This window comes from Saitoella complicata (genome assembly GCF_001661265.1).
Source record: "Saitoella complicata NRRL Y-17804 unplaced genomic scaffold SAICOscaffold_15, whole genome shotgun sequence".
NCBI lineage: Eukaryota > Fungi > Ascomycota > Saitoellomycetes > Saitoellales > Saitoellaceae > Saitoella > Saitoella complicata.
In genome coordinates, this window is record NW_017567006.1 from 162,103 (window position 1) to 189,991 (window position 27,889).

The following is a 27,889-nucleotide window of genomic DNA, read 5'->3' on the forward strand; positions in this document are numbered from 1 at the left end:
TTCTATCCAATCCATCACGTCTACCCACCAATCTCATAGAAACTCCCACCCTCCCTCGGAATCTCTCTCCAAGACCCACCCGGTGTCTCCGTCCCACTAACAACAGCCATCGCACTCATCCTAGGACCCTTCTTCTTCTCTACTACCACGACATCCTTATTTTGTCGTGCGCGTAGTGCCTCGGTGATGTGTAACCCGATTAGCTCGATACCTTGGGTATTGAGGTCGCCACGGGGGAGGATGATGTCTGCGAATTGTTTTGTGGGGAGGATAAATTCGTCGAAGGAGGGTTTGGCGAATTTGACGTACTGTTACATAGAGATATTAGTTGATGTGCAGGTAGGGGGAGGAGAGTGGGAGCAGGGTGTGGTACGTACGTCGTCGAGGATGGCGGCTAGTGGGTAGCCTTTCTCTTCCGTATCTCTGAGCACTGCAACATGTATATGATTAGCTGCCACTGAACACATTGAACAATAGTGCCGAGGAAAGTTCTGAGGCATACCGAGTCTCGACAACCTCTCATCCGCATCCAAATCCGCGAAAACCCTCAAACTAACCAACTCCTCCCTCACCATCTTCGACCACAGCGTATACTCCCCCTCAACTAGTACAACATCAATCTGCGTCGTTTCCCGACCTGAACAGGTTATGGGCGTAATGAATTTTCTTGTATGCGTGCTGCGGTCAAAGGTTGGAATTTTGAGGTCTGGGTCGGAGGATGCTAGGGATGTGAGGGATGTGAGGGTTGTGGTGAGGAGGTCGAAGTCGTAGGCGCCTGTATGATTCTCCATTAGTCTTCACCCAAAATTGAAAACGTGGGAAAGAGATATCATACCTGGTGCGTGCCAATTGATCTCCTGTACTCCTCCTTCTGTATCTTCGGCTTGCGCATCCTTCCCGAGTTCGTAGTGGAAATCGGATAAGGCGAGGTGGAGAACGTTGGGTGGGTTATGTAGCGTCTGCAGGCTTGATGCGATTGCTTTGCAGATGGTTTTCTGTACAGCAGATGTAAGCATCAGTCGAGGACAGTCACACTACTCTCTGCATGCACCTTTCCTGCTGCTGGCCCGCCTTTGAGTGTGTTGGTTAGCGAAGTTGAGATGACGGACAAGACAGGAGCATACCAGCAATGGCAACCATGAACGGAGCTGTCGGCGACATGTCTTTCTTATAATTTCTTGAATGTGGGGGTCTGTGATGGCAGCAGCTGCTCTGTCGTCGTCGACTTTAATTTGTATTGGTCTAACCCTAATTGGGAAATTCTATATACGTACTTCGGTAAGTTCACATTCACAACCGGGAAGAACTCGATAGTCTTGATGCTATATCCCATACCATTTCACGTCTTATATAGAGCTATATTCCAATTGCTTATCATAGGTATCCATTCCCAAGAAATCGCCCCATCCATGACCCTCCTCCTCCTCAAGTCCTATTCAACCTCCGTCTCTCCTCATCTTCCTCGTCATCATCACTAACCTCCCCCAACGCATCAAAAATCTCCTCATCACTATCCCTCGCATCAAACGCATCATACAACACCCCCTCAACCCCACCCCTCTTCACCTCCGCGGGCGTCTCATCCACATCCGCGTCCCCCGTGTTTCGCAATACCTTAAACTCGTAGTCCTCGCGTTGTGCGGCACGAAGTCGTTGACGGCGGATGAAGAAGTATACGGCTGCGATGGCGGCACCGAGGAGGGCTGTACCCACGCTGACGAAGACGACGACGATGACGATGAGTCCGTATTCGTTGCCCATGATTTCGTATGTCTTGCCAGTGGTCGCGGTCTCCGTGGCGGATGTAGTTTCGTCACTAACCTTCTCATCCTCCTGCACCGGCGTAGCCGTGGCCGCCACACCGGTAGTGGTAGTGGTAGTGGCAGTAGCCGTCGTGGTCGGCTTCACCTTCGGATGCGGCACGGTACTCACCTGCGCACTATGCACACTCGCCGCATGCCCACTCTCCGCCTTCGTAATACTAATCACCGGTCTCGGGTGCGCACTCTGACTGTACGTCGCGCTCGCCGTCGTACTCGGCAACACCGGATCCGGCGGCAACGGATGGTCATCGTCAGTCCCAGGAAGCGGGTGCGGAACAGCGAGGGCGGGGTCAACGGATTCACCCCAGAGTGTCATGCGCCAATTCAAGAGCTTGCCTGAGTATTGTGAGTTTTTCTCATCGCGGACGATGAGGGTCCAATCACCCACGCCCGACTCGCCCCAATGCTTCACAGTCATGAACGTCCAATCCCTGATGCCCTCCGCACTATTATCATTCCGCCTCGCCACGGCCAGTTTGGAGACATGTCCCCTCGGACCCACGAGATCGACACTGATATCCCCACGGCGCTGGTGGTCGATGTTGACGGTGACAGTGATATGCTCCACCCTCTCCAAATTACTCTTCTTTAAATCATCCTTAGTGATCGTGACAACACTCCTCACCGCCTCTCCCTGCGCACCCTGGTTATTCGGGATAGGCTCATTAACCTCGACATAAGAGATATTATGCCACGCCTGAGGTTTAACCACCTCCCACTCCTTCGCACGCTCAACAATCGCCCACGCATCCAACTTCCCGTAGCCATATTTGTGGTTATACCAATACCCCGCCCCCGTAACCTCCCAATCTTCATCATCAACGTTAACCGGTACCGCTGTCTCCACAACCAAATACTGCACATCCCTCCACCCCAAATCCGGCCTTACACTCAACACGAGCGCAATCACCCCCGCACCAAGGGGCGCTGCAGCGGATGTCCCGCCGTGGTGGTTCGTGCATTTGTTCGTGCCGATGTCGGTTGTATGAATGTAATCCCCCGAACCGGAGGAGTACGTCACAACGAGTTGCGCAGAGCATTCTTCCGAGTAGTATGGGTGAAGACCCTTCCGATCGATAGCGCCAACAGTAATCGAGTAAATCGAATTCGTGTAGCCGTCGAAATTGCAGTTATCCCCATTCGCTGCGCCATTCCCCGTTGCGAAGACGTAGATTGAACCAAGTCCGTTACGGCCACGGTTAACGCCGTTGACCATTGCGCGTTTGATGAGGATTCCGGGCGCGTCCATGGCTTGGCCGTCATCAGGCGGCCCCCATGAGCAAGAGTAAATGTCGTTATATTGGTAGTCGTAGTTCATCGCAATCGCTTCGTCTGCGTCCGAAATAACCGCACTCAAAATCCGTAACCCGGCGACTTTGGAGTCGAATGCGAGGCCCACACCACATACATCGTTTTTCGTGGCTGCGATTTCGCCGGCGCAGCGGGTTCCGTGTTGGTCGTCTGAGAGTTTTGGGAGGGGGTCGGGGGAGTGAGCGTTGAAATCGTATGAACCGGCTGCGTAGTAGCTGTCTGCAAGGTCGAGGGAGGTGAAGTCAAGTCCGTCGTCGACGATGGCTGTGGTGACGTTATGCCCGGTAATTCCTGTTCGCGGATATTAGTCACAGACGCTCAACTCATTGGAAAACCGCGAACCTTGAGCCCATACCCCGGTTACATTCAAGTCATGCCCCTCTTGTACGGTATTGAGAATATGCCATTGGTCTTTAAAGATTGGGTCTTGGATGCCGAGGGCGTGTTTGACGATTTCGAAGCGTTCTTTGGGAGAGCCTGTCAAATCGAATGTTTGTCTTTCCTCAACGGGCAGACTTCGCTTCACTAAGCGTTTTGATCCAGGTTTTTGCCGTTCCATCCAGAGGATATCGTGCTCCACCGTACTTCGCTTCTCCAGCCTTCGCTTCCGCAATGTATGCAGCTCATCCCGTCGCTCAATCGGCTCATACTCCGAGGTCGAGAACAAATAATGATCTTCCAACGCACCTATCGGCCCCTCAAACCTCAGATCATACTCACTCTCGACTGTCTCGGGCCTCATCCCCTCCGACAACTGCAACGCATAGTATTCCCTCCCCTCATAATCCCTCTTCCATAACGGCGTGTTGCTTGCGTCATACCTGAAGGCGGTGGTATAACTCAACAACGGCAACACGCATGCCAGTAACGTTAGCGACCTCATTGTCGTCCTGATCAATTGCAATTGGTTATGGACTTGGTCTTGGTGTTCAGTCCTCGTCAGCCTTTGTTGTACGGAATTGCCGAATTGGGTCACTCACATGCCAAGTCATGCAGGGGCTGCACTCGCCAATCACCAGCCTCCTTTTCCGGTGCTGAGCCACACACGGGTCGTCCGCTTGGGCCTTCTCTACACGAAGGATTCGGTGGTTTACGCCTGACAGGACCTTTTCTCGTTCGGAAGAAGGTCGCTCCGGGCCTCTTGTAGGTTGGAAGGACGAGGAGTTTCACGGTGGTTTGGGAGGGCGTTCTGCTACGTCGTTTGAGATCTCAGTTTGCCACACCTTCGTGGTCCCTTCATGCAGCTCACGTTGATCTGATAAGTGAGATCGTCAATGTCAACATTTTCCCTAAGCGTTAAGGGCTCGTGTAGACTCATGTCCTTGTCATATTCATGTACCGGTACCGTAATCCAGGGCCAGTCCGCCATGACCTTACAAATCCCCAACCCGTCCATCTGACAACATTAACCGGTGACAGCTCCCCAGACTTCTCTGGTCTCGGCGGATCCGGAACTGTCAGCAACTCGAATCGCCGTTTCTATCGGATTCTCCCGCCTAGTGCTGAGCTTACGAGATTTCGCTGCTGTGGCCACGCCTGCTGCAGCGCTGCCCGGGGCCCAGACACTCCTGACGTTACAAATCTGCTAAAATCGACCAAGTCCCGAGGGGCTGCTACATAAGGATCGAACAACCCTGTACCACAAGTGAATGTTCACTATCCGCACACGAGTAAATCTCTCTGCTGCATTTTCTTCGAGGTTTTTCAAGAACAAATCGAATCTTCTTCTCGCCTTTGCGCCTGCGTCGTTAGTCGTCGACTCTCAATCACCTATTACCACAACCACCATCACCCCAGCTACCTTCAATAGACAATTCAGAATGACTCACTCCAAGGCTGTCATCATCGGTTCCGGTCCCGCCGGACACACTGCCGCTATCTACCTCGCCCGTGCTGAGATGAAGCCCGTCATGTACGAAGGTATGCTCGCCAACGGTTTCGCCGCCGGAGGCCAGCTCACCACCACCACCGACATCGAGAACTTCCCCGGTTTCCCCAAGGGTATCCTCGGCGCTGAACTCATGGACAACATGCGCGAGCAATCCCTCCACTGCGGTGCCGAGATCATCACCGAGACTGTCACCAAGCTCGACCTCTCTAACCGTCCGTTCAAGTTCTGGCTCGAGGGTGAGGAGGAGGGTGAGCCTCACACCGCCGACGCTATCGTTATCGCGACTGGTGCGTCCGCGAAGAGGATGAACCTCCCTGGAGAGGAGACTTACTGGCAATCCGGTATCTCCGCTTGTGCCGTCTGCGATGGTGCCGTCCCCATTTTCCGCAACAAGCCCCTCATCGTCATCGGTGGTGGTGACTCCGCCGCCGAGGAGGCGCTTTACCTCACCAAGTATGGTTCCAAGGTCACCGTTCTCGTCCGCCGTGACGTTCTCCGTGCTTCCAAGGCCATGGCTACCCGTCTCTTGAACCACCCCAAGGTCGAGGTCATGTTCAACACCTCCCCCCTCGAATGCAAGGGTGACGGATCTCTCCTCCAATCCCTCTCCATCAAGGACAACAAGACTGGGGAGACCCGTGACCTCGCGGCCAACGGTCTCTTCTACGCCATCGGTCACGAGCCCGCTGTTTCCCTCGTCCGTGGTCAGCTCGACCTCGACTCTGAGGGTTACATCGTCACTCGTCCTGGATCGGCTGAGACGTCTGTTAAGGGTGTTTTCGCTGCTGGTGATGTTCAGGATAAGAAGTACCGTCAGGCTATTACCTCTGCTGGCAGTGGTTGTATGGCTGCTATGGACTGTGAGCGCTTCTTGGCCGAGGAGGAGGATGAGCACCTTGCCATCCACCCCACCAAGGACGAGAAGTCTGGTCTTGGATACTCTGAGAACCCCCAATTGGCTCCCAACGGTACCAAGACCGACCTCTAAGTTGTTGTTTGGTTCAGGGGTAGGAAGTGGGCTGTGAGATGTGTTTGATCTATTCGCGGGGTTCATTGCTTAGATTTCTCTTTGGTGTTTTTGGTTTTCTTGTGTTCGTTTTGCTTTATCATTCATATGCTACTTTAGAAGTAGACAAAATGGGGCCATTGGATGGTTTCCCAGGGAGGCAACGGCAGACACTGCCGTATACAATAATATGCTATTCCGCTTCATCAATCTTGTGTTCATCTCCTCCGTACTCTCGTGATTTGTCGTGTCTATAGCGAGCTTGTGCGTCATTGAGACCATATTCGTCCTTTGCCACATTGTATCTAGCCGAGCCCGGGTAGCTCAGTTGGCTAGAGCATCAGACTTTTAAGCAATTAGGAATCTGAGGGTCGTGAGTTCGAGCCTCACTTCGGGCGTTTTGTGTCTAGTTCGGGCGGAACACTCAGCCTGCGGCGAGACATCTTTTAAAACCTCCCAGGTTCATCATGCTCTCCGAAGACGTTTTGAAAGGGTTATTAGTATTGGTGGTCGATGTAACGTTTTGCAGCTGGTCGTCAATGGTGTGTGTACATGTGACGACGTCGACCGCCATGACCGTTGATATTGCGGCGCGAAAACGACCCTTCAATTCTACGCCCATTGGAATGAGAAGAACAATGCCCATTTACTGTGACTTCATTTGGGGAAGAAGGAGGTCGCGACTGTCAGCTGCTGAGTTAGATTTTCAACAACCGTTTGCAAGAGTTAGGTTATTCATGGTCAGCCGGAGTTGATACATTTTACACTCGACTAATTGGGCAGTTGCAAACGCATATATATCATAAATACAGGCGGTTATACTTCATCTTCACAATCATAGACCTCTTGCAATTCATATTCAACAGGTAAACGCTGGACTTCCCACGCCCTTCATTAAGTCGTGGCGAGTGCTGCGGTTCTGCGCACGGTCCTGAGGCGCACCATTTTTTGGGATACCGATTGCCGTTCGTAGACGTGCATACCGAGGAAGGAAGCGCTCAAATCTTCCTCGACAATGGTAAAGTCTTATGCAAAATACGAGCCAGGACTTGTCGGCGTCCTCGGCCTCGTCGCCAGTGCAGGAGCAAACGTGATCTACGCCAACGACACCGGTCGAATTGGAGCAGGCTATGCAGTGGCGCCGGCACTCGAGGAGGTCATTGTGTGGGATGTGAAGAAGGGGGAGCAGAGGAGTAGATTAAGGGATCTGGATTGTACGGCGGAGGTTACGGTCATTGCGCGGAGTTTGGCGAATGGTGATATGTACGCTGTGGGATATTCGGATGGATCGATCAGGATCTGGGAGTTGTCGTCGTCGAATCTTGTGGTTACTTTCAATGGTCACAGATCATCTGTTTCGGCACTCTGTTTCGACGTCAGCGGTACCCGACTCGCCTCCGGATCGAAGGATACCGACATCATCGTCTGGGACGTCGTCGCCGAAGTCGGTATCTCCCGTCTTCGTGGCCACAAAGACCAAATCACCTCTATTCGTTTCCTTCGCACCCCCCTCGCCGGAGAAAACGTCGGTTTTACCGATCCAACGACCGATGCCGGATGGCTTCTCACATCCTCAAAAGACACCTTCCTCAAGCTCTGGGACCTGTCAACCAAGCACTGCGTCGAAACCCACGTCGCCCACCGCGGCGAAGTCTGGGCCATGAACATCTCCGACGACGAAAAAACCTGCGTCACGTCTGGACCCGATGCAGAAATCAAGTTCTGGGATATCAATACGAGCGCACTCGCAATCACCAGCGACAACGCCGAAGAAGTAAAACGCATCACGCAGCGAGGAATTTTGATGAGGCAGAGCAAGGAGAGACCTATATCACTATCATTCCACCCACGAGGAGAGTTCTTGGCTTGTCAGGGTGCGGACAGGGGAATTGAGATTTGGCGTTTAAGGAGCGAGGAGGAGATCAAGAAGAAGCTTACCCGTAAGCGTAAGCGGAGAAAGGAAAAGGCTGTGGAGGCTGGGGAGGAGTATAATGAGGAGGAGGTCCAGGTCGATCTGGATGATGAGATTGCGCAGTATGTTACTGTACGGACACCTGTGAAGGCTCGGTCGTTCGATTGGGGAATGCATGCGGAAGACCCGAAGAAGGCTGGGTCAATACAGTTCTTGACATCGTTGACGAATAACGTGTTGGAGCTGTATACCGTTGCCGTACAGAAATCGGCGAAGAAATCTGCTGGACCGCCAGAGTATGAGCGTCTTCACTCTATCGAACTACAGGGTCACCGCTCGGATATCCGTGCTTTGGCAATGAGCTCAGATGACGAGATGTCAGCCTCTGCATCCAACGGCTCGCTCAAGATCTGGAACATCAAGACCGGCGCATGCATCCGTACCTTCGAATGCGGCTACGCCCTCTGCGTCTCCTTCCTCCCCGGCGACAAAGCCGTCGTCATCGGTACGAAAACCGGCGAACTCGAGCTCTTTGACGTCCCATCTTCCGCACTCATCGAGTCTGAGAAGGCACACGATGGTCCGGTGTGGTCACTTCAGGTTCACCCCGACGGGAAAAGCTTAATCACGGGGTCTGCGGACAAGCAGGTTAAGTTTTGGGATATTGGGGTTGAGCAGGAGATTGTTCCGGGAACGAAGAGGATGATTTCGAAGTTGAAGTTGACGCATACGAGGACGTTGAAGCTTGCTGACGACGTTCTTTGCGTGCGTATCTCTCCTGATGCTAAGCTTATTGCGGTTTCGTTGTTGGATGCTACCGTCAAGGTCTTCTTCGTCGATACGCTCAAGTTCTACTTGTCTCTTTACGGACACAAGTTGCCTGTTCTCTCGATGGATATTGCATCCGACAGCAAGCTCCTCGTCACCTGTTCCGCAGACAAGAACGTAAAGCTCTGGGGTCTCGACTTCGGTGATTGTCACAAATCCATCTTTGCGCACCAGGACAGTATCATGCAAGTCGTCTTCGAGAAAGAGGGACACAATTTCTTTACCTGTTCGAAGGACAAGTTGGTCAAGTACTGGGACGGTGATAAGTTTGAGAACATCATGAAGTTGGAGGGACACCATGGTGAGATTTGGGCTTTGGCCGTTTCGTCGAGGGGAGACTTTATCGTGTCTGGATCTCATGACCGTTCGATTCGTGTGTGGGAGCAGACTGATGACCAAGTCTTCTTGGAGGAACAGCGTGAGAAGGAGATGGAGGAGTTGTACGAGCAAACCCTCGTCGCTTCCTTGGATCAGGAGGGACAGAACCCCGAGGATGCGGATGCGGAGGCCATCAGTGCTGGTAAGCAGACAATGGAGACCTTGATGGCTGGTGAGAGAATCATGGAGGCGTTGGATTTGGGTATGGAGGATATCCCTATCGTCAAAGCATGGGAGAAGGCTAAGGCCGCGAACCCCAACCTCGCCCCACCGCCACGAAACGCAATCTTCGTTGCTCTGGGCAATATCACCGCTGAGCGATACGTCTTGGACGTCGTTCAGAAGGTCAAGCCAGCACATCTCCAGGATGCATTGTTGGTGCTTCCTTTCGACAAGGTCATCGCGTTGTTGACCTTCATCGACATCTGGGCAGCCCGCGAGTGGAACATCCCCCTCATCTGCCGCATCCTCTTCTTCCTCCTCAAAACCCACCAATCTCAGATCGTCGCAAACCGTATCAACCGCCCCATGCTCGACTCCGTTCGTTCTCATCTCAGAAAAGCATTGCAGAAGCAAAAAGACGTTATGGGATACAATTTGGCTGCGTTGAGGTATATCAAGAGGGAGTGGGAGAGTTATAATACGAAGGACTTTTTGGATGAGGAGAAGATGGTTGAGGAGCAAAATAAGCAGACGAAGAAGCGTGTGTTCTCAACGGTGGCATAGATTTGAGGGGATTGTTACAAGAGAGAGAATTGGTATCTGCATTTTCGTTCGTGTTTTTGGAGCATCTTAGTTATAGTCTTTTTGTGAAATGCATCCGGGGTATCTATCCATGACTCCCAACCTTATTATTATCACCCTCTTCAACCTCAATCGTATACTGTAATGCAATTGTCAGAGACTGTCAGTGTCAGAATGCGTTTCAATTGGCACTACCTGAAAGCAACGCATACGCCAGCGTCCAACACAAGATAAAACTCGGCAGCGGTCCGAATAGATCATTCGTGAATATATCCATCTTGTTTTTGTAGTATCTTGCTGGTGTTCCGCGGGCTAGGGTGATGTACATGAGTCCGCTGACGAGGGTGGTGCAGATGGCGTAGAAGAGGAAACCGTAGAGGGATGTTAGGCCGAGGATTCCTGCGCCTGTAGGTAAAGTCAGATATGATGGGGGATGGAGGAGACGGGGAGAGGAGACAGACATGCGCCGAAAACGGATGACGTCAAGTTCCGGACGTAGGAGAGTGTCTGTTCGCCTGTCAGCGTCGAATACTCAGTGCCGACGACCGAACATACCGCTGCGTTGTGTTGGACATTCTCGAGGACTGCTGGCTCGATGTGGAGCTGTCGTTCTGTTGGTGATGCCATTGTGGACTGCGGACAGATCACTGGAGTGGTGCAAGCTGGTGCCTGGCGGCGATATATACAGTAAGGGCTTATCGGGGGCACGCGAAGAAAATATGGAGGTTATGAGGGTTACTGGGTTGGTAAGGCCTGGAAAAGGGAAAGAAACCTCTGGAGAGTGTGCGTATTCGATATCAGCTCCTGTAGCCAGCATTCCAGCCCTCTCGTAAGTGATAGGCAGTCTCTGTTCGAGCTCTTAATGACACGCCATTCCCCGTTGACTCGAGATACCCGTGTCTTGTTGAAAGATATAGAAACCGAGGAAAGCTCCCAAAGTCACGGCAAGAATGAAGTATGCGTTGTACGTCTGACATATGCGTTAGCAACCGTAGTGAGTGGAGGGACGTTGACTCGTACCATGAAGACGAGCATAAGGAAAAAGCTCACGGAAACCTGCATAGCATAGAGCAACGCACGGATCATGTGTCGTTGCGAGTTGACCCTGTGGGAGAATTCGTTAGTCACGGCCAACGCCCTGCATCGATGAACTCACCTTCCGCCCTTCCTCCATGCCACACCACCAAACACACTCTCCTCCTCCTCGACCCCAACACTGCCCTCATGTCCCACACTCCCACTCGCCGGCTTCGGAACACTATCCCTCCTCTTTCTCCCATCCCCCTCACCCACCAATTTTGCACAATAAGCATCATAACTCCTCGCAACCCTCCTCAACCACTCATAACTCATTCCCATAAACACCACAGCCACAAACGAAAGAACGAGAGACGTGTTGTCGGTGATTCGCCAGGATGGAAAAACGATACAGAGGTTTGTCGTGTCCCAGTTAAAGAGCATGTTGGTTATGCATTGCGAGCCGGAGCCGTGGTCCATGCCACCATGGTCCATTCCTCCGTGGTCCATTGTGTGATGTTCAAGGTCTGTTGGGCAGGAGGATAACTTTTGAATGAAGCGCTTGAGGTGCGAGAGAGCGGGTTGTTCGGTACACGTGTAATGACGACTCTCGGTGACTTCGGGTCGGGGTCTTAATCAGGGGTACTGCTTGACAATCTGCACGGTCAAGTAAAACTTCCGAGAGCTGTTCTTGCCAATGGGAGTTACATTGGATCACATTCGCCCATTCAAGATTGTCTTCCTTCCATGTCTTGAGTTTCTGGGGGAGCTTTGTTGAGGACTTTGCGGTGGGTAGGCGTGCGAAAATGCGCGACCGAGGAGATGCGCGTGCCTCTACAGCAGGATCGAACAAAGCCTTGGGGGAAGGTGAAGTACGGTACCAATTGCAATCTGGGAATGTTGATGGCGAAGTGATAGCAAAGACAGATTTTCCATTCTTAGCATGCGATGTGAAAGCAAGGCTATACTGGTAGAAATATACGATATCACAAAAACAAACCAAGCAAACCACAAGGATATCCAAAAACACAGAACCAATACCTTACTCTCCCAAAGAATCTGGCATAGTACGACCTTATGCGTACTTGCCATTATCAACCCTAACATCCTCCAAATGCGAAATATTCGCCGTCTGATTCGTCTGCTGCCTCTTCAACTCAGCGGTCTCAATCCTCCTCAACTCCTCATCGGGATGACTCATATGCCCAGTCTTGATGATGTTCATGTGGTCCTTGAACACAAACTCGTAGATTCCACAGCCGAACAACGTAGCCGGGATTGGGACGAGGATGGAGATGGCGGAGTAATGCGGGAAAGTTCCACTCCCAAAGAAGATCGCGGTAACGATACGGGCGCCAAGGTCACGAGCTGGGTTCGTGGAGATGGTGTCGAGAGCGAAACCCCAAACGATGACGGAGTAGACGAGACCAATGCAGAAGGGAGCGGTGGTTGGTGCGATGAAGGGGTTTGCCGGGTCGAGGACTGCCCAGACCAAGAGTGCGATGTAAGAATCGCAGAAGAACTCGTTGAGGAAGACGTAGCCCAAGTTAGTCTGCGTAGCACCCGGGTACGCACAGAACCAAGAGTTAGGACCAGTGGGACCAACGACAGGCGCACCAGCAGCTTCAAGCGCCTCGACAACACCGCGGATTTGCTGGTGGTACTGCGCATAACAAGTCATCGCCGCCATAAAGCACCCGAAAATTTGAGCAAGGATATAGTAGGGCACCTTCCTCCAGGGAAACCCTTGATAACACGCAAACGTCAACGTAAAGGCCGGATTCAAATGCCCACCACTCGTCCCTCCCGACACAATAATACCAAACGCAATCGCCAACCCAAATCCAATACCAATCGTCAGGATATTTCCCAATGCTCCGCCTCCCTTTTCGAGGAGATCGAGGTTGAAGCAGATTGCGGCGGAGATACCACCGTAGACGTAGAAGTAGCAGCCAGTGGCTTCGGCGAACATTTCGCGGGCCCAGCGGGGCCTCCTCCTCTCGTAGGCAAGGCGGCCGTGGGACACGGCGGGAGGGAGGACGACGTCGACATGGGGGGCATCGGCGAGGACGTCGGTGGCACCGAGTTCGACTTGGCCGGTGTTGACACGGTGGAGATCGTGGTCGTTGGACATTGTGAGTTGTTACTTATGTGCTTGAGCTTGTGTGATGGTGTGAGCTGTAGCTGAAGGACGAGAAGTCGATGGAGGACAGGATGAGAAGCGAGAGCTCTACCCTTTATAAAGACCACTCTTCATCACAGGAGAGCAACAAGAGCCAAGAACTGCGGAGTACATTAGCAAATGGTGGGGAACAAGCCTATCGGATATGAGATGCTGCCCCACCATTGACCATGACTTTTCGCCTCTTCGGTATCGCCCTTTCTGGAAGGATCACCGGCAAAACGTGATTGAGCTTATTTTTGGCAAGAGCATGCGACGGATGAGAGTTTGGGGCCGAGCCGGGGCTGCAGCAGCTGGGTGATATCGAAGTGTATGGGCGTGAAACAATTGCGTGCATTGGTGCAGCGGGCTGCTGAGGTAATCGAGCACCGAGCCGCGTGATTCGTACGCCCGAGGAATGTGGGGTATACCAAGCGATCGGCTAGAAGCACGGCTATGTTTCCCTTCACGTACAATCGGAGCACCTCTGGTTAATTGCCGTGCGGGGTAACCGTGGATGGGGGACCGCGGCTAAAACTGCCGATGCGGGACATCTCGTGGGAAAGTCCAAGACGTGTAATACATTGATCATAATTGAAATACCATTACTTCATCTCCGTCCCCTCACTCAATCTTCGACAATATCCGCCGAGCATCAGGAACTCAACGCATCGTCCCCGCCCTCGACGACGCCTGCCTTCCCTGCTGTCCTGACGCCGTCGCACCCCCAACATCCGAAGGCCCTGCCCCAGGCGACCCAGGCGCAGGACTCCTAATAGGTACGGGAACCATCATTGGCATCATGACATACCCCTCCGGAGCCTCCTGCTGCATCCCACCTGGACTCGGCATTCCAGGCATACCAGGCATCCCCATAGGCCACATCCCATACGGCACTCCAGGCCACTCCACAGGCGGTGTCCCAACAGCAGCACTCAACGGCCTCCCATGCGGACTCGTCGGCGTCATGAATCCCGGGTTACCCATCATCAACGGCGTCATCGGCGTCGACTGATACCCGTAATGTGCACCGGCACCTCCGGCACCCCAAGGATTCTGATTCGAAGCATACATCGGGGACGGCAACTGCATATATGCAGCCCTCAACGCCTTCTGCTGTTCCCTCTGCCACTCCTCCTCTCTCTTCTTCCTCTCCCTGTCCTCGCGTTCTCTCCACATCTTTTGTCGTTCGGCTTCGATGATAGCTTGCATGTATCGCCCATCCTTCTTGTCACGTTCGTAGCGGCCAAGGAGACCGTGCTCTGAGATGGGGTTCCTCTTTTCGGGTTCACGGGCACCGTTGCGGTAGGGCGAGACGGCAAGGAGCGATTGGCCGGTTTCGCGGGCGATCGCTTCCCGTTCTTTGGCGGTTAGGCGGTCCGGCATCTGAGAGAGGAGACCGCGGTCGAAGACATGCTCCGGAGGGCTTTCTTCCTCCTTCGGTGACTCGCGCCGTTGCGACTGCTGCTGCGCCTGTTGCTGCTGCTGAGGGGAGGCAACAACAGGCGCCTGCTGACCGCTGGTAGTAGGGTCCGCCGGCACGGCAGATAATTGCTGCGCCCAACTGACTTGCCTCTTCCCACGCGGACGAGCCACTTCCCTCTCCTGCTGTTCAACCGTAACTTCCTCCGTCTCACTAATCGCGATATCCGAAACGCGACGATTATGCCCCGCATCGCCCATCGCCAATGGCTGATAAGTAGAGAACAGATTCGAATCCGAAATGGACAGAGAAGCTTGCGCGTACGGGCTTCTGAGCCTCTGCTTGCTCTTGCTATAGGCCTCAAATTCGTCCCTGACATAGCCGTAATTCGAGTTCCTGTCCTCAGGCTTAGGGCTGTCAGAAAGTGGAGCATCCCCCTCCGCTGAAGATGAATCTCGATCCTGACCCATCGCATCCAAGGACTTCCCAGCAGTGACGCTCTTCCCAGCACCCTTGAACAACGGCGCATGGATACTCTCCCCAATACTACCCTCAGAACTCTCGAGGCTTGGACTCCGCTTCATCTCCTCAATAGGACTAAACACAACCTGACTCGCCCTCCTCGACAATATTTCCGGCTGATCCGTCAAACTCAGCCTCCTCAACAACGGACTGTCGTTCGTCGTCAAGCTCAACTTTCTCAACGGACTTTCAAAGGTGTGCTGAGGCTCCACCGGTACCGCAGCAGCCAATGGCGGCGACCTGGCCTGGGTCGGCGACCTTGTCTTCGGGAGGGGTGCAAGTGGTGCCGTAGTGGAATATCCCTCCTGTTCATCACTCCCATAGAATGAACTCCCAATCGTATCCTTCCTTCCCAACTCCTGTACGTCCTCTCCACTCTCACCCTGACCATCACCTTCGCCCTCATCACCAAACAACCCCTCACTCGCCGCAAAAACCGCATCCAACCCCTCCGCACCCTCCAACTCCTTCCTAATATCCTTATCAAAGTCCGGGCTAGTCGACAGCTTAATCGGCAGAAGCTGCTGAACCGGAAGTTGTAGCGTTCCTCCCATGGAGAACTTCCGAGTAGCTTTAGGCGAAGAGGAGAATAGATTCCCGTTATCATCCGAGAAGTCCTCCTCATCACTGAAACTTCCCACGTGCCCAACCAACATCGGCCTCTTCACATTCTCCTCCTCCTCCTTGACGTTCGACTTCGGCGGTGATGGCGGAGCTTTGTTGGGCTGCGGCGGCACCACGGCAACGGGTGATCCCAACACAGGAACCCCTGGTTTCCGAATATGAGCAAAGAGACTCCCCTCCACGTCGCTCTCATCCCCACTATCGCTCGCACGACCCTGTCCATGCCTGACAAGGGAGCCCTGAACGCTCTGTGGGGTTTTGGTCGGCGTCGTGATTTTCGGACTATTCCTCTGGACTTGTGGGAGATGCTGGAAGAGATCACCCAGATCCGATTCCTCACTCGTACTGAAGGACCGGGTCGACATCCTCTGTTGCGGGCTCGTACCTGTACTCACTGGCCGCCTATATGCCGGGCTTTGTCCCTGCTTGGTAGGCGTCGAGAGGTATCCGGCGAGGATTTGCTGCCTCTTCGTTCCACCGTTCTCATTCGGCAATATCTCTTCGTGCCTAACCTCCCCTCCACTCCTCGAAAGCTGCTTACAAGCCGCCCACCACTGCCGATCACCCCACCCCCTCCCATTCTCCTCCACTACCCGAGCCAGATCTTTCACCGCAACCTCCTCATCCCTCCCACTTCCCACATCTACGCCAAAACCGCGTTGGAGGGCACTGAGCCACATACGGATCGTGAAGCCTGCGCCGTGGTAGGGTTCGTCGGCGGGTTCGGGCATAAGAAGGATGTAGCCGCCCTCGACGACGCCCGCACGGTGTCGGGGTTCGTAGATCGTGACTTTACCGAGTGCTTTGAGGAGGGTGGAGGATTTGATTAAGGCGGGTGTGGAGGGGTAAATCGCGTGCCTTGCCCATACACTCTCCAGAACCGCAACAGGTTCTTTGCTCTTCTTCGAATTGAAGAGTGCGAGACGGGAGTGGGTTTGAGTCAGGGAACCGGGGGCGGGGAGGGAACGGCGTCGCCAAGATTTGGAGGTGGATGCGAGTGCTGGGAGGAGTGCACACCAAACCTTCTTCCACCCTGTCTCGCCGACAAACCTCACCCTCGCCCATCCCTGCAACATCGCTTTATTCTTCACATTCTGTGCTGGAGCCTTGAAGCCCCGCATGAGGATGGAGGTGTATGCTTCCTGTACCATAGCCCACTCATACCCCGCAATCTTGATAGCAGAAAACCACATCGCTGCATCACTTCCCGAAGGACAGATGATGTGGTAGAGGTTCTGTCCAGCGGTGGTGAGCGCGATGACATGATTATCCTCCACTTTATCATGAATCAAACTCTCACACGCATCCGTCAGATTCAAGAACACCGGTGCCGAAACCTCCGCTTCACCCGTCGCTGCAGAGTGATGAGCAGGGTAAAGGGCGAGCGTGGTACCGGTGAGCACGGCGTAGTGATCCACGAAGGACTGTGCGGGGCGTTTACGGGTGTCGTGGGCGAGGCGGACGACGCGGACACAGACCCAGCCTTCGGCATACACCCTCACTGCATTCCGGCCAAACCGGGCAACGACATCACGGTACTCGGTAGGCACGTTCCCCAGGTCCTGGATACCCCTGACCTCCGTCGGCGAAGGTGGCATAACAGCCAACAAAGACACCGGCCTCTCCTTCATCTGTGGCCGGATCCTGCTGGTTCGGAGGGTAGGTGATACCGGTGATGCACCCTGGGTGGAGGCAGATGAGGTCGGGGTTGAGATGTCGTGGACTGAGATACGTTTGAGGTTGACGGGGCGGATAGGACGGGGAGCGTCCATAGCCATAACCGCTTTCGCTTGTGCGTTATTTCCGGTTGAGTTCGAAGGCATGATGGCGATATAGCGGACGCAGATGCTGGATGTTGTAAGGAGTAGTAGATTATACGAGGCCTGAGCGCTGAGCCGTTTGGTTGAGATGGAGGTGTAGCGAGCAACCAAGATGGTTCTGAGCGATCAGGGAGGGATCTCTCCGGAATATATGCGGCACGGTCAGCAGCGCCTGGGCACGGCCTACAAGAGCTCCCGATGCAGTTGGTGCATGGATGTCCGGAAGGGGACCTTTTGATGACGGAGACATTTAAAGTTGAGGATGGGTAGCGAGCCTTGGTTGGTTGGAGCGCTCCAAGGCCTGCTTCCCGGCTTCCAAGTACGTACAATCCATACGCGCGGGCAGCTGCCGTAGAGCAGTCTCACACGCGCTGAGTGTCTAAAAATAGACGGGCTAGTCTGCAACAGGCAATTCTGCTCTGAGAGACTTGGAAGAACTTCCTGATGCGTCGTCTTTCTATCGCCTATGATTTGTAATGCATTTTGCGGCTATGACGACGTTGTTCTAGCGGATCTCCGATCCTGGCCGATGGACCTTGCCAGCTGGTGCAGTGCCGGCGCTCTGGCCACTCCTTCCTGGACCGTGGGTAAACCCGCACCCCTATGCTTGTGACTGCTCCTTGATCCCCTTCCCCTCCACAACCGAACACAACTCAACCTCAACCCCCGCCCCCAACAACACATCAATCCAATTAACTTGCTTATCCTGACTCAACCGATCCCCCGGCCCCTTAACCTCCACAAACATACACCTCCCCTCGTCCATTTTCCAAATACACAAGTCCGGTAACCCCCCCGTCCGATGCGAGTACTCCTCCGCAAACATCTTACAAATACTCGCGAGCGCGGGGCCGCCAAGGCAGGTGGCGACTTCGATAAGGTCTTCGAGTGGGTATGACCATCTGAGCCCAACACACCACGTCTCCTCCGCCCTATGACACTCGTCAACACCCCTCATGATCTCCACCGCCCCACCATTCCCAACCTCCGCCAACCTCCGATTAATCTCACTTGCTCGCGCCGGATAAAACGCATCTGACGCCAAGTCGAGTGGCGCGGTTTGGTATGCTGTCTCGAACACACCGGGGAGGGGGAGGAATAAGATATCCCAGAAGAGAAGAGCAAAGATAGAGGTGAGGAGGCCGTTTTCGGAGTGGTAGCCGCGCCAGCCTCGGGATTCGTAGCGGCTCAGCGCGAGTTGCTCTACAGAACACTCGCCACCGTCGAGAGCCCTCCACACGCTTTTCCGACCGATTTCGCGTTCGGAGACGCGTTCGCCTTCGATTACGCGTTTGACGGCTTTTCGGAGGGAGACATGTGAGAAATCATGTTGCTCCCTCTTCGGAATCCTCATGTCCTTCTCCAACCTCATCAATCGTTTCTGTAGCATAGAATGATAGATAATATGCACATCCGGATCCTGCAACGCCGCTTCACAAGTCCCCGCCGCAATCTTCTTCCATTTCTTCACTTCGGCAGGTTGCTCGGGTGATGCCATATACCGCTGTTCAATAAGTGCTTTCCGGTCGCACCACTCGCCCCTCTTACCACGCCTATACAACCGCTGTCCCAGCAACGCACTAATTACGGCGTGTTCCCGCTGGTACTCGTGAAACCGCGAAAGCGCATACGCCCCTTTCCACACCAACCGCGTCAACACCCAACCAGCGGTGAACCGACGAAGATAGTACGCCGCTCGTTGCTCCTCCGCTGATAGTGCGTCCAGATTTGCCTCAATTTCAGTTTCGCGCGAGACGAGATCTTTCCATTTATCCCATATGCTCTCGAAAATAGCCAGGACACGACGGAGACCCTCCTCACCGGGGGTGCCGTTGAATTCGAGGATGTTGTCGACTTCTGCTTTGAGTTTGATGGCGTCTTCGTATTGGAGGAGGGCTTGGCGGGAGGCGAAGACGTTTGAGGTTCGTTCGACGATGTACTCCGGGAATTTCCGTTTCGATATTCGTGCGAGGATGAGGGTGGTGATGGATCGTTCGTCGTAATTCGTCGAGCGGTAAAAGACGATGTGCAGGCGATGAAACAACTTGACCGGGTCGGGGTGGAGGCGGATGCATGCTCCAGTTTGTTTCAGGATCTTCCGTACCAAGACCAAATCTTGTCTTGACCAATTTCCCCGTCCATCGAATGAGAGTGTGAGTTTGCCCTGGGTGTTGAGCCCCGATTGCTCCTTACTCGCCTTCATCAGAGCCGAACATATTTCGTCTTTGTTCTTTCCTAGTACCTTTGCGTCTTTAGCAAACACCTTCAACTCGTCCAACGAAAGCAGACTCAGTGCCTCCTCCAATTCCACAATCAACTCCCCACTCTGCGCCAGCCCAACCTCACTCGACCATAATAGGGCACACGCCGCATCCATATCCAGGACATCATTCCCATACAGCAGCTTGTTAATTCGAAACCACCCCGCCTTCCGGGTGAATAGTCTCACGAAGAGGTACCGGGCTTCATACCGCAACGACCTATAAATCGCGAATATCCGCATCTCCTGCTCAGAAAAGAGGTGTAATTCATTCTCCAACACAGTATCGAGGATAGTCTCGAAAGCTTGAACGTACATCGAGGGTTTCTCCTCCGATCCACGGAATATTTGTTTCGACTTTGCGTCGCGGCGGGGGGAGAGGAGGGGGAGGCCGAGTTGTGTTAGGGTGGCGGGTTCGACGTTTTCTTCGTCTTCGTCGCCGTCATCCCAGGTTGATCCATCCTGACTTTCCTCAGTTTTGATCCGCTTTAAGGGTCGCGGTGAACGGTCGAGGATTTGTGCGACCTCAAGGAGCGCCTTCGGTTTTGGGGCCTCGACATCGGTTTGGTCCGAGGAGGCGGTTGATTTGAGGCTATCTTCCCGTTGGACGCTTGGTTTACGTTGGACTGTGAATCCGAATCTCGTCAACATGTTGCAACCCCGTAAACAAGCTCGGAGCACTGCAGTTGGTCGCCGTCATAGATCCCAAGCTCGAGGAGTGTTTGGAGCATCGACAGCCCAGGTGCCTTCGTATACGCGCACCCGGATACAGCCTGTGGCGAGATGTACGGCGCTGCAGTTGGGACTCAGGGCGCGCGGCGAGAAGATGCAGCACTGGCAACAACGAGAACCCATACACCAACAGAGAAGGCAACGTCGACCATCATGGAGGGTACGTGTTGATGAGGTGGGATGAATGCTAGTGATATGAAATGCTAATCATCGAGCGACAGACATCCCACGCATTCCCCGCCGCAGCAATGGCGACGAAAGAAGCCACTCCTCCCGTGACGCCCGCCGCGACGACGGCGCCCGTCCATCGCGTGATGACCGTGGCGGACGTGACGACCGCTACAGATCCTCCCGCGACGACCGTGACTCCCGTCCCGCCCGCGATGGTGACCGGGATCGTTATCGCTCGAGCCGAGATGATGATCGATACCGTTCATCCCGCGACGAGAGAGATCGTCGTGACGACAGATATAGGTCCAGCAGAGATGATCGCGATGCTCGCGGTGGTGGAAGAGACGAGCGCAGGGACAGAGATGGACGCGACGACAGGAGAAGGGATGGCAGGGATGACAGGAGGAGAGACGACCGTGACGGACGCGACGACCGCTACCGTTCCGCCCGAGACGAACCCAATGGTCGCGATGCCCGTGACTCCCGACGACGCAGTCGATCCCCTGAAGCGCGAAAGAGCCCCACACCCGACCTCACGGACGTTATCCGAGTGGACCAGCGTCAACGTCGTATGACAATGTGGGATATCAAGCCAACGGGGTATGAGAGCGTCACCGCTGAACAAGCAAAGATGTCAGGGATGTTCCCACTCCCCGGTGCCCCGCGCGGTCAAGTCATGAACCCAGCCGCCATGGGCGGATTCCCTAACCAGCGACCAGCGGGTGCTTCGGGTGCTGCCCCACCCATGCTCACATCCAACCAAAGCAGACAGTCTCGCCGTTTATACGTGTCTGACATGCCATCCGGAACCTCCGAGTCCTCGCTTCGCCAATTCTTCAATGACCTCCTTAATTCCTTGAATGTCAACTCCGAATACGACCCCTGCGACTCCGCTACCGTCGAGCCCGAAAAGGGCTATGGATTCTTGGAGTTCCGCAAACCCGAAGACGCAACCCTCGCAATCGCATTCGACGGTATCCCATTCAACGGGCAACCCCTCACCATCAAGCGTCCCAGAGACTACATCATCCCCGCTGAATCCACAACACGGGAACTCACCGCCCTAGGCATCATCTCCACCTCCGTCCCTGACTCCCCGAACAAGTTGTTCATCGGCGGTCTCCCAACCTACCTTAACGACGACCAAGTCCTCGAACTCCTGAAATCATTCGGAGAGATCAGGGCATTCCAACTCGTCAAAGACTCCTCCACACAAGAAAGCAAAGGTTTCGCATTCTGTGAGTATGCCGAAGCCAGCGTGAGTGATATCGCCGTCGAGGGCCTACATGGGATGGAACTCGGTGACCGGAAACTCACCGTTAACCGCGCAAACCAGGGAAACACCCAGAAAATCGCACCGGGTGTCGGATTAGGTGCCGTTACGTTGTTGGCGGGTGAAACATCCGAGATGGAACCTACGAGGGTATTGCAAATGCTCAACATGGTAACACCAGACGACCTCCAAGATCCCGAAGAATACGAGGAAATTTGCGAAGATATCCGTGATGAGTGCTCCAAATATGGACGTGTTCTCGACCTGAAGATTCCACGAAACAGTACGGGCCGACAGAGCAGTGGTGTCGGGAAGGTTTACGTGAGGTTTGAGGATAAGGAGATGTGTACGAAGGCGCTTCGGGAGCTTGCAGGGAGGAAGTTTGATGGGAGGACTGTGTTGACGAGTTTTTACCCGGAGGAGAATTATGAGTTGTCGTTGTGGTAAGGGAAGAAAAAGCATGCTGATACAAAATTGGGTATCAGAGATATCACCATAGCTAGGGTAGCTGAAAGAAAGACATATATCACCTCGAACTCTGTGTCGTCCGTATAAGGGGTATCTCATCTACACCAGGTCCAGCCCGGTTGGTGTTCACATAGCTTTAATCATTTCCCAGCCATGGGCCTCCACCTCTCCGCATCCAACCCGTCAATCTCCTTCCCGACCTCCTCATCATACGTATGCATAGCCAACATCCTATACAACTCCTTTTCATGCCGTATGAAATTATGCAAGAACCCGAAACACAACCCAATCAGTTTGCGTGCTTGGAGGGGTGGGAAGGAGCGCAACAACGTGCCCGGACTGTTCTCAATGTCAGCGTGACTTCAAGATGAGAACGTGAGGGAGGGGAGGAGACAGACCTCGGGGATGAGAGGAGTTCGTTACGGATTAGGACGAGTTGGGCGATGATGCAGAGGATGTTGAGGTGAACTCCGCGTGCCAGTAGAAAGTCCCATAATATCAGGACTTCGGGTAGGGGCGGGGTCGAGGCCGAGAGTGTAAGGACAGAAGCGAATCCATAGATTTTTGCTGTGAGGTCTTTTGAGCGGAGGTAAGAGGAAAGTTCTGGGTCGATGAGGGAGAGACAGATGTCGAGGAGCTGTACCACCACCATCATTAGCCCAGATATTCTAGAGAGTGAGGAGCGGGAAGGCTGACCCTGAGGCCACGATGTACACCCTCTAAGGATGGTTTAACATACGCCGGACAACAATGCGTAATGAACCGACTATACAACGCAAACGCCTGCGTCTCACTCTTCGCCATATACAAAAACGGCGCAGCAAGCACGTTCATTCCCTGTACATACCCAACCTCGTCCCCCTTCCCTCCAGCTTCCTCCCTCTCGTTCCGCTGTGTCCAATCAAACGCGTTCAAGAGACGGATCAGGGATGATTCTTGCACACGGCGTTTGAAGAGAGGGTCGGTGGGGAGTGTACGGAACGTGTCTTGTCGGATTTTGGAGTAAGAGGGGGATTGGCCGAGGGAGATTAGGGAGGCGTAGGTTTCCCAGGCGGTGGGGGGGACGCCAAGGAGGATTGACCAGACGTAAGGGCGGTGGGTGTTCTGAAGCCTCACACGTCAGCTTGTACGACTTAGCTATAGAAGTGAGATGGAGAGAGTACCATTCCGTCATCACTTTCGATTGGTAGACCGTCTTGCTGAATCAGCATCCTCAACTCCTTCAACGTCTGCACATCCCTCCGCACCTCCACCCCCTTCCCCAAGATCCCACGCAACCGCTCCCCAGCACCGACATCATCCACCACCTCCGACAGCTGCTGTCTACTGCTGACGCTACTCGTGCTCACTCTCGCAGGCAAACTCGGCCTCCCAACACTTAACGGCATCTTACATATACTCAAGTATGTCGAGATGTCCTTGTATGGGAACGGCGGTGAGCGTATCACGTGCAGGCCGTTTGTATACACGCACGAATGGCACTAAGCTGCAAGCGGACCAACCTCACCAAAACGACGATGAGTGAGAGTACTGGCAATACGCCTGCTGCGGCTCCACAGACTCCTGCTGAGGGTACTCCAGCACAGGTGAGTTCGTTCCGAGGTCGGTTCCGTGGTGGTTAGCTGATTTGACCTGTGTGTAGGCGGCACCACAAGCAAGCGTGCAGTATTATGAGCATATCAAGAAGGAGCTGAAGAGCATAATTTCGCAGAAGCGGACGCTTGATAAGAACCTTGCGTCGCTTGAAGAACAGATCTTTACGCTGGAAGGGCAGTATCTTGAGGATACCGCGCAAGGCGGCAACATCATCCGCGGGTTCGAGAACTTCCTCAAGAGCAACACCTCCCGACGGCGAACCGAGTTCAGCGAAAACGATCGTTTATTCTCGCTATCCAGCGCAAGTTACTTACGTACGTTGAAGGACAACGGCGCCGAGTCTGATGTGGAGGTACCAAGAACCGACAAAAAGAAGAAGAAGAGACGGAAGAACGGGGAGGACTCGAGCGACGAAAGTGATGGAGAGAGTGAAGCCACAACGAAGAGGCAGAGAATATCTTTTAAGGATTGAGAGGGTTTGATGGGTATGGACGGCGTTTGGGAATGAATTCTTTTGGGTTGGAATGAAAGTAGGCAATGGCGATTGATACCCCGTGGCCGGTTATAATATGACTATACTTCAATACGAACATTGAACAAGTAGTGAGTTAGTCTCGGCACAAAATGTACAGGTTTGTCCGTCAAATACACGGGTCGGTGAGCTGTCCTAAGCCCAAAAATGGTCACGGAGAGGCTCGAACTCTCAGCCTTGGCGTTATTAGCACCACGCGCTAACCAATTGCGCCACGCAACCAGTCATGTGACATGGACAAAACGCTGTACAACCTGGATGTCGTGGCAACCTGGGTTCCTCACGTTGGAAGGCCGTGGAACGAATGGTCGGTCATATAACTACATCGATATACCGTACGATAGCTTGAGCAAGTGTCATTGATATAGTGCCCTTCAGGGCAGTTGTCTTCTTGACAGTGTGCATTGTAGATAAACCAATTGCAAAGTCCAAAACTCCCAAACGCCTTTCAACTTCATCGTTCTCACATACTATACACTCAATGCGTCTCCATTCACCTCTCAGATATCATACAATCTCTTTAGTTCACCAACCCCTCCTCCCTCTGCAACTCCTCAATATGCTCATTGAACCAATATGCCTGAGCCTTCTCCTTGGGAATATACCTCGCACCCCTAATTTCCCCCAAACACCTCTTCGCGTGACAATTACAATCGAAAGGCTGGTCCATATCCCACTCCGTAGAAGGGTAAAAGAAGGTGATAGGGGAACCGGTGGGGATGTCCTCGACTGCACGGACGACACGGTTCTTTATGTCGACGATAGCGGTGGGGGCACAGGAGTGGTTCATGTAGACGAGGTCGGAGTTGAGCTGTTCGAGAGATGTTAATATTAGTTATGGGGGTATGAAGGGCGAACAAGAGAGGTCGAACCTCGATGTGTGAGTCGCGGGAGACTTGGACGGAGGTGTAGCGTTTGGGGCCGGGTGTCAGGCCTTCGAGGCTTGCGATGACGTCGCCCTTCTTGAAGTCCTGTTTCAACGACATATTAAAACTTGAGCGACAGTGTTCCCTTCTGGAAGCACGAACCTTAACGGCAAGAAGTTCCGAAGCAAAGCTTCCGTCCTGGAAGTTCACCTTGAAAAGGTCAGGATGAGAAGCGACGTGGTTACGAGGAGCCATTGTTGTTGAACTGTTGAAGAGATTGTAGCTGACGAAGGTCAATTGGGTGGTAGCGACCGAGATGGAGAATTCGGTAAAAGTTGGTGAGATGAGAGACTGACTGCGGCCGGTGGTAAACGCGGGTTCAGGGAAGCTTTGACGATCCGGAGATGAGGAGGTGCGGCGCGCGCTAGGCGAGCTGTGGAGAGCTGGGGAAGGCTAAAGCTGTCAGCGGCTGTCATAAGACGTGGGAAGGTTGTTATGAGGAACAAACGACTGGGTGGAAAAAATGAACTCGAAAAGGTGTAAGAGATGCTGCGGAAAGCTGAAAGACAAAAACATGCAATGCTCTCAATTGTTTTGAACACTCGTCGAAATGATCCAACCGGTTGCGTGGCGCAATTGGTTAGCGCGTGGTGCTAATAACGCCAAGGCTGAGAGTTCGAGCCTCTCCGTGACCATTTTTCTTTGGAGAAGGCTGGAATCACGCTTAATCCCTGTTCTCAAAGATGTTTTAGGTGACTTTAACCTATTACTTCACAAATCTCAAATGGGTCCTGATCATTCCACACCCCGGCGCACTCACGATTTCAAAGATATCTCAACAGCCATTGAACTTGGGAATACGGTAAGAGCGTAGAGAGATAGAGAGTACCTTTGTGAATATCATGATACCTTTAACTCGCAGATTTCACTCCACCAGCTGCTGTACTCTGCCAAATACTGCTGAGATGTGATGTGCAGATTTATGCATATATGCGCTGTGCCACACCAGCCGCAGCGCCGGGCTGAGAGGTGAGAAACAGTTGGTATCTTCTCCCAGGAACCTTCAAATCCGAATATGAAGGTGGGAACGGATTCAGGGGACTTTTATCAGTCTATATACTCTCTACCCTCCGAGATCCGATTTGCGGTTGGCGAGATATCCTGAGTTTTTTGTTGGCGCTGGGGTGTGAAATGAAGAAAATGGGGTGTGGAATGATCAAGACCCTCTCAAATTTGCGACATGAAACGTCCCTAGTCTGGTGGGCCGGTCAGTTGCAAAGCTTCCGGTATCGTCTCTTCACAGGGCCCTGTGCTCTTCATTAGCCCAGCAATCGTGAGACCTGTTTACCAGAGGTACCTTCAAAAACCCAATCACCAGGTTCAGCCTGATCTACCTCCATGTTAAAGATTGCCACTTTCCCACCCAACCGTCGCACGCGTTCCGCAAACCTGTAAGTAACCCCTTATTAGTCCCGATTCCCACGGATATAGGATGTGTGGTCTCTTACCCAGCCGCAGGCCACACGACCCCACTCGTCCCTACAACTAACATGAGATCCACTCTAGGTGGTCCAAGGAACGCTTTATCCACCTTGTCAATCACATCCATGGGCAACCCCTCCCCAAACCAAACCACACCGGGGCGAAGGAGGTTGGTCTTGCACTTCGGACACATCGGTAAATCCCGAATCCGGATATCCTTGTATACGGCGTTCACATCCTCAGCACCCTTCAACCCCTCTGTCAACACCTCATCAAAATTATCCTTATCCACATACCCACATCCCAAACCCGAACACCTCAAATCGAACAAATTTCCGTGTATCAAATTCAGTTTATCCCGTAGATGTCCAGCACGCGTCGATAACCCATCCACATTCTGCGAAATAGTGAATGTCTTGTCGGGGTGAGCTTTAGTGTACTCGGCCAACGCAATATGTGCTGCATTTGGTTTTGCCCGGAGTGCGGCGTGACGGCGGGCGTGGTAGAATTGCCAGACGAGGGATGGGTCGGCTTCGAAGGCGTCAGGCGTGACACTGTAAAGAATTCATCAGCACTGCATTGGTCATGGTTGTCTGGGCTGTACAGTTCTGTGGCAACGTGGTTCCTCCACAGTCCCCCAGCACCACGGAAAGTAGGAAGTCCACTCGCGGCCGAAAGTCCAGCACCGCACAAAACCAATGTCCGTTTCGAGTTTGTGAGAGCTTTGCGAAAACTTTCCATTGTCAATTCGTCCCTGGAATTGTCTTTTGTGGGCATTGAGGAAATGACTGACAGCTGGTCGTAGAGTCCGCGATGTTCGACGTCACACTTGCATGAGACGGTCTGCACCGGTAATCAGCACCCGGGAACAAACTCAATTGGAAGTTGAAAGAGTCCATTCTTTGATATGTTAAGATGCTTAGACAATCCCTAAGAAGAACACAAACAAACCCATGAATTACCGGCGGTGATTAAAAGATATAGCAAAAGAACCCCGGAAATAAACGCCCCAACAACCCAATAACCCAATCGCAATCACGAAACACAAG

At 53.3% G+C, this 27,889-nt stretch overlaps 16 protein-coding genes and 3 non-coding genes across 19 annotated transcripts; 8 read left to right on the forward strand and 11 right to left on the reverse strand.

Moving 5' to 3' along the window:
- Nucleotides 1-20: 20 nt before the first annotated feature.
- SAICODRAFT_25984 (P-loop containing nucleoside triphosphate hydrolase protein) lies at nt 21-1,161 on the reverse strand (the record flags this gene model as incomplete). The annotated part of the gene is made up of 6 exons (XM_019166900.1): nt 21-308; nt 378-430; nt 503-775; nt 836-995; nt 1,052-1,071; nt 1,125-1,161. The coding sequence occupies 6 exons, from the start codon at nt 1,159-1,161 to the stop codon at nt 21-23; spliced, it is 831 nt and encodes a 276-aa protein (XP_019023414.1).
- A 264-nt stretch (nt 1,162-1,425) lies between these two features.
- SAICODRAFT_58465 (uncharacterized protein) lies at nt 1,426-4,017 on the reverse strand (the record flags this gene model as incomplete). Its single annotated transcript, XM_019169608.1, has 2 exons — nt 1,426-3,425; nt 3,477-4,017. The coding sequence occupies 2 exons, from the start codon at nt 4,015-4,017 to the stop codon at nt 1,426-1,428; spliced, it is 2,541 nt and encodes an 846-aa protein (XP_019023415.1).
- Nucleotides 4,018-4,954: 937 nt separating this feature from the next.
- SAICODRAFT_35713 (thioredoxin reductase) lies at nt 4,955-6,013 on the forward strand (the record flags this gene model as incomplete). The annotated part of the gene is made up of 1 exon (XM_019168436.1): nt 4,955-6,013. The coding sequence occupies one exon, from the start codon at nt 4,955-4,957 to the stop codon at nt 6,011-6,013; it is 1,059 nt and encodes a 352-aa protein (XP_019023416.1).
- A 331-nt stretch (nt 6,014-6,344) lies between these two features.
- On the forward strand, nt 6,345-6,429 carry SAICODRAFT_t93. Its single transcript has one exon. It is a non-coding gene; the product is annotated as a tRNA-Lys (tRNA).
- Nucleotides 6,430-6,435: 6 nt separating this feature from the next.
- SAICODRAFT_133075 (uncharacterized protein) lies at nt 6,436-6,848 on the forward strand. Its single transcript, XM_019165449.1, has one exon. It carries the CDS (start codon nt 6,499-6,501, stop codon nt 6,784-6,786), a length of 288 nt encoding a protein of 95 aa, XP_019023417.1. The 5' UTR covers nt 6,436-6,498; the 3' UTR covers nt 6,787-6,848.
- Nucleotides 6,849-7,025: 177 nt separating this feature from the next.
- On the forward strand, nt 7,026-10,009 carry SAICODRAFT_93755 (WD domain, G-beta repeat-containing protein). The gene has a single exon (XM_019171900.1). The coding sequence runs from the start codon at nt 7,047-7,049 to the stop codon at nt 9,873-9,875; it is 2,829 nt and encodes a 942-aa protein (XP_019023418.1). The 5' UTR covers nt 7,026-7,046; the 3' UTR covers nt 9,876-10,009.
- On the reverse strand, nt 10,009-10,527 carry SAICODRAFT_81552 (uncharacterized protein). Its single transcript, XM_019171240.1, has 4 exons — nt 10,449-10,527; nt 10,355-10,400; nt 10,089-10,298; nt 10,009-10,032 (listed from the first exon to the last, which is right to left on the reverse strand). The coding sequence occupies exons 1-4, from the start codon at nt 10,518-10,520 to the stop codon at nt 10,022-10,024; spliced, it is 339 nt and encodes a 112-aa protein (XP_019023419.1). The 5' UTR covers nt 10,521-10,527; the 3' UTR covers nt 10,009-10,021.
- Nucleotides 10,528-10,752: 225 nt separating this feature from the next.
- On the reverse strand, nt 10,753-11,390 carry SAICODRAFT_58313 (Ctr copper transporter; the record flags this gene model as incomplete). The annotated part of the gene is made up of 3 exons (XM_019169599.1): nt 10,753-10,863; nt 10,914-10,998; nt 11,050-11,390. 3 exons carry the CDS (start codon nt 11,388-11,390, stop codon nt 10,753-10,755), a joined length of 537 nt encoding a protein of 178 aa, XP_019023420.1.
- Nucleotides 11,391-11,826: 436 nt separating this feature from the next.
- On the reverse strand, nt 11,827-13,320 carry SAICODRAFT_71874 (aquaporin-like protein). Its single transcript, XM_019170720.1, has 2 exons — nt 13,255-13,320; nt 11,827-13,193 (listed from the first exon to the last, which is right to left on the reverse strand). The coding sequence occupies exon 2, from the start codon at nt 13,042-13,044 to the stop codon at nt 11,986-11,988; it is 1,059 nt and encodes a 352-aa protein (XP_019023421.1). The 5' UTR covers nt 13,045-13,193; nt 13,255-13,320; the 3' UTR covers nt 11,827-11,985.
- Nucleotides 13,164-13,510, reverse strand: SAICODRAFT_133109 (uncharacterized protein). The gene has a single exon (XM_019165450.1). It carries the CDS (start codon nt 13,427-13,429, stop codon nt 13,229-13,231), a length of 201 nt encoding a protein of 66 aa, XP_019023422.1. The 5' UTR covers nt 13,430-13,510; the 3' UTR covers nt 13,164-13,228.
- Nucleotides 13,511-13,663: 153 nt separating this feature from the next.
- On the forward strand, nt 13,664-14,155 carry SAICODRAFT_30771 (uncharacterized protein). The gene has a single exon (XM_019167759.1). It carries the CDS (start codon nt 13,874-13,876, stop codon nt 14,084-14,086), a length of 213 nt encoding a protein of 70 aa, XP_019023423.1. The 5' UTR covers nt 13,664-13,873; the 3' UTR covers nt 14,087-14,155.
- Nucleotides 14,156-18,061: 3,906 nt separating this feature from the next.
- On the reverse strand, nt 18,062-20,604 carry SAICODRAFT_35717 (uncharacterized protein; the record flags this gene model as incomplete). Its single annotated transcript, XM_019168437.1, has 3 exons — nt 18,062-20,050; nt 20,456-20,493; nt 20,556-20,604. 3 exons carry the CDS (start codon nt 20,602-20,604, stop codon nt 18,062-18,064), a joined length of 2,076 nt encoding a protein of 691 aa, XP_019023424.1.
- Nucleotides 20,564-22,343, forward strand: SAICODRAFT_93771 (uncharacterized protein; the record flags this gene model as incomplete). Its single annotated transcript, XM_019171901.1, has 2 exons — nt 20,564-20,612; nt 20,674-22,343. The coding sequence occupies exons 1-2, from the start codon at nt 20,606-20,608 to the stop codon at nt 22,341-22,343; spliced, it is 1,677 nt and encodes a 558-aa protein (XP_019023425.1). The 5' UTR covers nt 20,564-20,605.
- Nucleotides 22,344-22,450: 107 nt separating this feature from the next.
- SAICODRAFT_93773 (TBC-domain-containing protein) lies at nt 22,451-23,780 on the reverse strand. Its single transcript, XM_019171902.1, has 4 exons — nt 23,528-23,780; nt 23,061-23,468; nt 22,763-23,001; nt 22,451-22,703 (listed from the first exon to the last, which is right to left on the reverse strand). Exons 1-4 carry the CDS (start codon nt 23,750-23,752, stop codon nt 22,505-22,507), a joined length of 1,071 nt encoding a protein of 356 aa, XP_019023426.1. The 5' UTR covers nt 23,753-23,780; the 3' UTR covers nt 22,451-22,504.
- A 67-nt stretch (nt 23,781-23,847) lies between these two features.
- SAICODRAFT_66286 (NuA4-domain-containing protein) lies at nt 23,848-24,558 on the forward strand. The gene is made up of 2 exons (XM_019170212.1): nt 23,848-23,950; nt 24,007-24,558. The coding sequence occupies exons 1-2, from the start codon at nt 23,882-23,884 to the stop codon at nt 24,430-24,432; spliced, it is 495 nt and encodes a 164-aa protein (XP_019023427.1). The 5' UTR covers nt 23,848-23,881; the 3' UTR covers nt 24,433-24,558.
- Nucleotides 24,559-24,640: 82 nt separating this feature from the next.
- On the reverse strand, nt 24,641-24,714 carry SAICODRAFT_t99. Its single transcript has one exon. It is a non-coding gene; the product is annotated as a tRNA-Ile (tRNA).
- Nucleotides 24,715-25,012: 298 nt separating this feature from the next.
- Nucleotides 25,013-25,613, reverse strand: SAICODRAFT_8142 (galactose-proton symport; the record flags this gene model as incomplete). The annotated part of the gene is made up of 3 exons (XM_019171236.1): nt 25,013-25,303; nt 25,365-25,463; nt 25,521-25,613. 3 exons carry the CDS (start codon nt 25,611-25,613, stop codon nt 25,013-25,015), a joined length of 483 nt encoding a protein of 160 aa, XP_019023428.1.
- Nucleotides 25,614-25,979: 366 nt separating this feature from the next.
- SAICODRAFT_t94 lies at nt 25,980-26,053 on the forward strand. The gene has a single exon. It is a non-coding gene; the product is annotated as a tRNA-Ile (tRNA).
- A 556-nt stretch (nt 26,054-26,609) lies between these two features.
- SAICODRAFT_8143 (DHS-like NAD/FAD-binding domain-containing protein) lies at nt 26,610-27,581 on the reverse strand (the record flags this gene model as incomplete). The annotated part of the gene is made up of 4 exons (XM_019171237.1): nt 26,610-26,665; nt 26,716-26,807; nt 26,867-27,394; nt 27,445-27,581. 4 exons carry the CDS (start codon nt 27,579-27,581, stop codon nt 26,610-26,612), a joined length of 813 nt encoding a protein of 270 aa, XP_019023429.1.
- Between the last annotated feature and the right edge of the window lie 308 nt (nt 27,582-27,889).

Excerpts from the sequence above, each read along its gene's own strand:
- SAICODRAFT_133075 (XM_019165449.1), top strand. The coding sequence starts at position 6,499 with ATGCTCTCCGAAGACGTTTTGAAAGGGTTATTAGTATTGGTGGTCGAT.
- SAICODRAFT_93755 (XM_019171900.1), top strand. The coding sequence starts at position 7,047 with ATGGTAAAGTCTTATGCAAAATACGAGCCAGGACTTGTCGGCGTCCTC.
- SAICODRAFT_81552 (XM_019171240.1), bottom strand. The coding sequence starts at position 10,520 with ATGGCATCACCAACAGAACGACAGCTCCACATCGAGCCAGCAGTCCTC. Across the intron at positions 10,401-10,448 it reads ATGTCCAACACAACGCAGCG|ACACTCTCCTACGTCCGGAA; the intron begins GTATGTTCGGTC and ends ACAGGCGAACAG. Across the intron at positions 10,299-10,354 it reads GTCATCCGTTTTCGGCGCAT|GCGCAGGAATCCTCGGCCTA; the intron begins GTCTGTCTCCTC and ends CTTTACCTACAG.
- SAICODRAFT_71874 (XM_019170720.1), bottom strand. The coding sequence starts at position 13,044 with ATGTCCAACGACCACGATCTCCACCGTGTCAACACCGGCCAAGTCGAA.
- SAICODRAFT_133109 (XM_019165450.1), bottom strand. The coding sequence starts at position 13,429 with ATGCACGCAATTGTTTCACGCCCATACACTTCGATATCACCCAGCTGC.
- SAICODRAFT_30771 (XM_019167759.1), top strand. The coding sequence starts at position 13,874 with ATGACATACCCCTCCGGAGCCTCCTGCTGCATCCCACCTGGACTCGGC.
- SAICODRAFT_93773 (XM_019171902.1), bottom strand. The coding sequence starts at position 23,752 with ATGCCGTTAAGTGTTGGGAGGCCGAGTTTGCCTGCGAGAGTGAGCACG. Across the intron at positions 23,002-23,060 it reads GTGTACATCGTGGCCTCAGG|CTCCTCGACATCTGTCTCTC; the intron begins GTCAGCCTTCCC and ends GTGGTGGTACAG. Across the intron at positions 22,704-22,762 it reads GAACTCCTCTCATCCCCGAG|TCCGGGCACGTTGTTGCGCT; the intron begins GTCTGTCTCCTC and ends CATTGAGAACAG.
- SAICODRAFT_66286 (XM_019170212.1), top strand. The coding sequence starts at position 23,882 with ATGAGTGAGAGTACTGGCAATACGCCTGCTGCGGCTCCACAGACTCCT. Across the intron at positions 23,951-24,006 it reads CTGAGGGTACTCCAGCACAG|GCGGCACCACAAGCAAGCGT; the intron begins GTGAGTTCGTTC and ends ACCTGTGTGTAG.